Raw genomic sequence first — 7,186 nt, forward strand, 5'->3', positions numbered from 1 at the left:
GCAAACCCTCCGTATTGTGATGGATCAGTGTAAGAGTGTCAAGTCTGCTGGCTGTTTCTCTGACCTGAAGAAGAGGCATCATTTCCTCAACACTGGCTTGTCTCATGGTTTGGAGCGCTGCAGTTACCTCGGGATTGGCGTAAATCTTTTTCTCATCCAAGTCCTGCAAATAGAGTCCACTGAGAGACGTCACCCTGCTGAGAGCAACGTAAGCCATACCTGGTTCAAAAATGTTCTTCATTGAAACTACAGCTGTCTGTGTTGTAAGACCCTGAGTTTTGTGAATTGTGCAAGCGAATGCTAGCTTTACAGGAAACTGTCTGCGTACCGCTCCTTTAAACTTCAGACTCTCCTCTGCTCTCTCAATGTAAACAAGATCATCAGATGCTGCATTAGCACTGCGGTTGTGTCTCATAGGCTGCCGGTTGTCCATCCTGAGCCCCAGTTTAATTATGTGTCCATCATTTTCAGATCTCACCACCTTTACCAGTATACCAAAAGCACCGTTGACTAAACCGTTTAGTGTGTCCAAGTTTCTGGTCAGCATGACTCGAGCTCCTTCAGCAACATTCAGAGTGTCAGGTAAATCATTTCGCCCACCTGTAAATGGTTTGTCTCTTCGTTCCATTCTGCCTGTACATTTATCCTTCTGGAAATCGTCTGCATTGATGATTATGATGTTTGAATGAAGCTTCTTCAGGGTATCTGTGTTGTGGGATTCCACATTCTTGTTGGTGGCATAAATGTGTAAGACCTCAGTTGGACATTCTTCTGGTGCAGTCACAGCCTGTGACAACAAATCTCTGTCGCACTGAGAAAGCTCATCTGTCTTTTCTTTGACTCTAATCCTGTTCAGCATCTCTGCAAAGGCCACATCATCTTTCTGACGCATGATCTCGGTTAGAGTGATCATCTGAAAATGCTCCTGCCATAGGTCAATCTGTTCTGGATCGTAAACACAGAGAGGTTTAGACTGTCGCACTGGTGGCAGCTGGTAAAAATCTCCAACAGCTAAAACTGACATTCCACCAAAAGGTCTCTGAGTGCCTTTGATTTGTTTCAGTCTTGCATCCACATAAGCAAAAAGGGGTTTTGAAACCATTGAAATCTCATCAATAACAATAATTTCAGCATTCATCAGCTCAGATCTGACTTCATCCAGTTGGTTACCAAGTCCTTGAATGGGTGGTTTCAGACTCCTGGGTAGTTTCAGTAGAGAATGTAACGTAGAGCCACTGATAGAAAAAGCTGCTGTACCGGTAAATGAAGTCAGTAAAACAGTTGGATTTGATATGTCAGCTTCTTCTGCATTAGCAGGCAGTCTGCTCAGGATCTTTGATGCTTCAGAATGAATACACTTAATCAGATGTGACTTTCCAGTTCCTGCACCACCATTGATATAGAAGAAAAATGGATCTGGGTTCAAACCACAAACTCGCTGAATACACCAGTCTCTTATGGCATAGAACACGCAGGCCTGCTTCTGGTTCAGATTCTGATACATTACACGTACCACGGCTGGATCTACTGCAGGTTGTTCTCTGACGGCTCTGATCTTTGTTACAGCATCAGACTGACGACTGTAGTCGGGGACATTCTCCTGTTCGTTCTCATCATCAGAATGTCTCTCAGGAAGATTCTCATCGCATTGCAGCCTCACAACTTCAGATTCAGGAGCAAGATTACACCATTCATCAATCACAACATCCCTATTTTGTTCAAACTCTTCCAGTGCACTCTCAATATCCTCAGAGTTCTTCTCATACTTGTCTTTATTTCTTTTCACAACCCTTTTCACAGACTCACTGTGGTCTGAACATGGAAGTCGTACAAAACCTGAGTTGTAGAAGGACTGATAGGTTTGGAACCCTTGTGGTTTCAGTTCCTGCTCTGATCTGTGTGGAAGGTAAAGTCTCAACAGTCGACCATAATATTGCTCAGGATCTTTTTCCTGTGAACAGTGGTAATATCTGATTATAGCTGGTTTATCATTCTTTCGCCTTTGTACAAATCCAAGCTGGTTTAGAAGAGGAAGCACATCTTTTCCTTCATTTGGACCACTCACCAACCTGCACAAGGCAGCAAAATCAGCCAGTGACATTTCCTCATATTCTGGGGTCTCAGGTCTGCATTTGTATTTATCACTCAAACTTGTCATCCAAATATTACAACTGTCGTGTGTTGTGCTTTCCAGGAAGCTCATGGGCCGACTCATTTTTACTGGGTTATCATCTGTTGGTACAAATACAACACTGCGGGAACATTTTTTCATTTTTAGGCCACAGACTCGAGTCACACACTCCTGTGCGCTGATTTCTCTCTTTTTTGAGTAAGCTTGCATCACAGCTCTCATTTCATCACATTCATTGACGGTGTTCTTATCAGAGTTGTCAATAACTGTCTTCAGGTATTCAGAGAGGCCAGATTCTTTCTTTGTTATATATTTACAGAGGTATTCTATACATGAATAGGCATTCAAAATGAATGAGACATCTAAATTAGAGTTCCAGGCTTCAAGCAGGTCTGGGTTGTAATTGTTGATCCAACACTCATTTGGGTCACGTTTCAGAATCAGAGCTGTTTTCTTGTTTATGTCTTGGAGGCATTGTTCATACTCATTCATTGTCAAGTTGCATCGTGACAGAATCTGCTCTATGGTGAGGGAAGCAGCTTCAGGTTCCTTCAGCAGGTTCAACAAAGGTCTGAGTTTGGCTTTTGCAGCTTCAGTGTCTGAATCCTCATCCTGTCTCACAATCATTGTTCTTGTGGCTGGTGGTTTGGGAAACCCAAATCTACAACCAGAGTTCACACTCTTAAAGCATGTCTTTGTGTGGTTTTTGCTGTGCTTTTGTAGCTCAGTGACTTTTTTGTGCAGTTCAGGTTGTTTTTCTGGATCAGGGAGTTGAGCTGAGATGTATCTGTCCACAAAGTCACAGACAGTTTGGTCATCATCCACATCTGCTTCTACCTTTTCTCGAATCCACAGCAACATGTGTATATGTGGACTACCTCTGTGCTGGAACTCAACTCTGTAAAAGTAATCAATGATCTCACCAAGGGGCTGTGCAGGAGAAAAAAGCAAATCTCTGAACAAAGCCTCAACACGTTTATCAAACATTCGCATGGTGGTTACTGGATTTGATCTTAGAATTTCACACTTTTCTGACCAGTCCAGGGCTTCAAAATCAACCTCTTCACCTTGCTGTCTCTTTATTGCTTGAATCACTTCAGGCCATCTCATCTCAGCAGCAGAGAAAGTGACAAAGAACTGAGGTGTTCCTATTTGGCGAACCATGCTGAATAGATCTCTGGTAGTTTTCTGCCAGTAAGCTGGAGTTCCTCTGAGTGGCTGCATAAATCTGATTGCATCTTTATTTCTTACCAGCTTCTCTACTTCTGTCTTACTTTGTAACATTCCTGATGTGATTTTGCGTCCATCTTTGGTCATAGTTTTACCTTTCCTTAGCTGTATTGTCATGCTGGAATTAGCCAAATGTATTTCAGTGACAAACTGTGAGAAAAACAGGTAATTTGTGTCTTTAGCAAATCTTGCATCAATGTTGAAAAGCCTTGACTTGAAGTAAGCACTTGGTGTGAGCTTGAGACGTCTCTTTTCATCCAGTGTATTCTGACCAGTAGGAAACTGCACAGGAAATGCCATGGCTTCCAAATGAGGAGTTCTGAAGAAGCTAACAGGATTGTTTCTTTCTGCAGGAGCCACACAATATGTGTTATCAGTGAAACAGAGAATCTCTTCTGAAATGTCTACAGGCTGCAGACAACTTTCTAGAGCAAAACCTCCATTGTTCAAATCACTTTCTGGTTCATCTGGATTTTGTTCCTCTGGTTGTTCATCACAGGATTGCATATTAATATCTTGGTCACTTTGAGACTCACTTTCGCACAAAAGGGCATCTTTTTCATAGTTGTCAATTTCCATTAAATCTGCTTCATTATAATCATCACTTGCCATGCTGGCTTCATCACTGCTGTCATCATCAGGTAACGTTGGATCACAAAGCAATGCATCATCTCTGATAACAATATCTGTGTACTGTGGATGAATTTGTTTCAGTTTACGCAGAGCTTGAATGAGTTTAGACCAGGTGACAGTCTGGAACAGCTGATGGCCTTTGTAGCACAGTCGTCTTTTCAATTTCACCCTCATGATCTGTGATTGGCTTCTGATCCTCGGTAAACTGTCAACTGTTTGTTGGACCTCAGATGGTACACACACCACATTACCACGTATGAGTCTCTGTCTCCCCTTTGGAAGAGGAATAATCTTAGCAAATGGTATGCATTTGGCAATCAGATGTCTCTCCAGAATGTTGAGATCACAAAGTTCAGCTGGAATATCCTGCAGTTCTAAACCATTAACAGCAGCAAGCCTGGGCATGCATCCACTTTTGAGGGAACTGTGACACGTGTGACAGATATACTCTTTTTTTCTCTCAACAGGAAAGCTGCAGTGATCATTACATGCTTCATCACACACATGAACATATTTACCAGTTAGACACTGCTGAGCTACAGTCTGGTGTTTTGAGTAATTTTGTCTTTTGCAGATTTTCACCTGATTAGGAAAAGAAGCTTTTAGACAAACAGTACAAACATAAGATGGTGCTGATTTAATGTTGGATCTGAAACGAGATATGGCCTCATTCATTAAAGTGTTCTCTGGATGACACTGTAAAGTCTCAGTTGGTCGATGCATCTGGCGATATTTCCGTTTTATATTCATTGCACATCTGATATTATGCATCTGTCTGAAAGAAAAACCATTCCAATATTTTACTCTCATTCGTTCTCTCATATTGTCCTTGTGTTGTTGCTGAAATTGTTTTTCTTCTCCATAACGCTTAGTCATATAAGATCGTTTTTTCTGTTTAAAATCTTCGCTTTTTTTATATAGGTTATATACATATGACCTCATGTAAGCTTTATGTTTCTCTCTGAATCCAGCACAAGTTCTGTATATTCTTCTTATACGCTCTTTCTGCTTATCTCTGAATATGGGAGACTCTCTATACGTTCTTGTTATACGTTCCTTCTGCTTATCTCTGAATATGGGAGACTCTCTATACGTTCTTGTTATACGTTCCTTCTGCTTATCTCTGAATATGGGAGACTCTCTATACGTTCTTGTTATACGTTCCTTCTGCTTATCTCTGAATATGGGAGACTCTCTATACGTTCTTGTTATACGTTCCTTCTGCTTTTCTCTGAATAGGGGATTGTCTCTATATGTCCTTATGACACGTTCTCTTTTTCTCTCTCTAATTTTAGCACTTTCTCTATACATCTTTCTCAAATGTTCTCTGTGTTTCTCCTTATAGGTAGCATTTAATTTATACAGCTCATTTTTGTACAGACTCCTTTTATGTCTGTGATCAGGATCATTACACTTCTTAGTTGAGTTTTTTTTCTTTGTCTTGAAGCTTTCATCAAACCTGTACATCTGCCTTTCTTTCGTCTTCTGATTTTCCTTTCGTTGTGGTAGCTTTTGTTGGGCTAATAATCTTCTCCTCATTTTTTGCCTTTCCTGTTTATTACGTTTCAGCAGTTTATCTGAGAGTTCCTCTGTTATCTTAGTTGAACTGGAGGCACTGTTTGAATCATTCTGAGGAACAGAATCTGGTGTTACCGGAGTTTCTCTCACAGAAGATGCAGAGGTTTTCTTTTCAAAATAATCAGAAGGATGTTTTTTTCCGGGAGCAGCTGTCTCATTTGAAGAATCAACTCTGGATGACATTACTTCACTGATTAAATCTTTGGTCACAGGTTTCCGTGTCTGCTCAGTGTATATTTCGGAGTTTAATTCATGAACACGTTCATTTAAAGCTGGTGCTGGTGCACTTGTAGCTGTTTGTCTGTATTCGGTGGTTTGATTAGCATCTCTTTGGTCAGCAGCGTTTTCACTGTGAAACTCGATGGGCTGTAGCTCATAAGTGCAGCTTGGTGCGATGCTGAACATTCTGTACAAACGTTTGATCCTGTCAATCATGTCATTAAGACGTGTGAATTTCAACATAACTGCAGTTCCACCACTTACACTTGGCGACAATGGCATACCAGTAGACTTACGTGGGTGAGGGTCAAAATATGCATATTCACCTGAAGTCAGCCTGCTAACAGCGATGACTGTTCCTCCCATGACTAGCAAAGCGTAGCGAATGTCTGAAGCCAAACACTGTAATCCCTGTTCAAGGCTCGGAAAGTGATCTGTACCATCAAATGTGCCGTAATGAGCAAACTGAGACATGTCGACTTGATACTCGTGTCTGCGGCTGATGACCACTGAGGGAAGTTCATCGCAGGCTAGAAACACGCTGTTCACAAACCTCAGTCTGGCATCTGAATAGACGGCATGGCCTTTGTCCAACACACGGTTTAGATCTGCTCTGGTAATAAATTCATCCTCCTGTAAGAATGACAGGAAAACCAAACTGTTAGCCATGCATTGCTGATTCCGGTACTTTCCATACCTAGGAGAAGCCTGGCTTCGGGAAGCACAGACGCTACTCACTCGTGGACTTTCACTGTTTGTAACCTGTACATGAGACTGTACTGGAGCTTGTCCATCATGCTGTGTTTGTGCAGTTAGCTGGGGTTCAGTCTGGATTACCTGCATAACTTCAGGCTCTGGGACAGACACTGAGGGAACACTTCTTTTTACCACATCTGCATAAGACACTGTGGCTGTCTCTCCATCATGCTGTGTTTGTACAGTTAGCTGGGGTTCAGTCTGGATTACCTGCATAACTTCAGGCTCTGGGACAGACACTGAGGGAACACTTCTCTTTACCACATCTGCATAAGACACTGTGGCTGTCTGAACACTGCTCTGCACTTCTGTGCTGGGAAAAGCTGAAACACACACCTTTACCTGCTCACTGCTCTGAGAAACATTCACCTGTTCTTTCTGCTTTTGCCATCTAAGCTTCTGGGACTGCGACCTTTGACTTTTTCTTGGCATTTTGCTGAAGTACAATCTGGAACTTATATGTGGTTATACACAAATATAAACAAAACTGAACCTTGAAACAGAAAAACTTTAACTCCTCAAGTTACTGTTAAATCTGAGAAATGTACTATTATACTATAAAATGTTTTTATGAATATATGAATAGATGTTAAAAAGCTGATTTGTACTCCAAACTCAAAAAATAAAGGAAATTCAAAG

The 7,186-nt window shown here is 41.5% G+C and overlaps 1 protein-coding gene across 1 annotated transcript; it reads right to left on the reverse strand.

The window, feature by feature from the left end:
* Positions 1 to 6: 6 nt before the first annotated feature.
* On the reverse strand, positions 7 to 6,979 carry LOC147300719 (uncharacterized; the record flags this gene model as incomplete). Its single annotated transcript, XM_086284869.1, has 2 exons — positions 6,530 to 6,979; positions 7 to 6,424 (listed from the first exon to the last, which is right to left on the reverse strand). Coding segments are annotated over exons 1-2 (6,868 nt in total), but the record flags the coding sequence as incomplete, so codon positions are not given.
* Positions 6,980 to 7,186: the final 207 nt, after the last annotated feature.

This window comes from Aulonocara sp. 'chitande type north' Nkhata Bay, unplaced genomic scaffold, assembly GCF_057382095.1.
Source record: "Aulonocara sp. 'chitande type north' Nkhata Bay isolate Kocher_YH1m ecotype deep benthic unplaced genomic scaffold, A_spYH_male_GT1.1 unmapped_scaffold_9, whole genome shotgun sequence".
Classification (NCBI taxonomy): domain Eukaryota; kingdom Metazoa; phylum Chordata; class Actinopteri; order Cichliformes; family Cichlidae; genus Aulonocara; species Aulonocara sp. 'chitande type north' Nkhata Bay.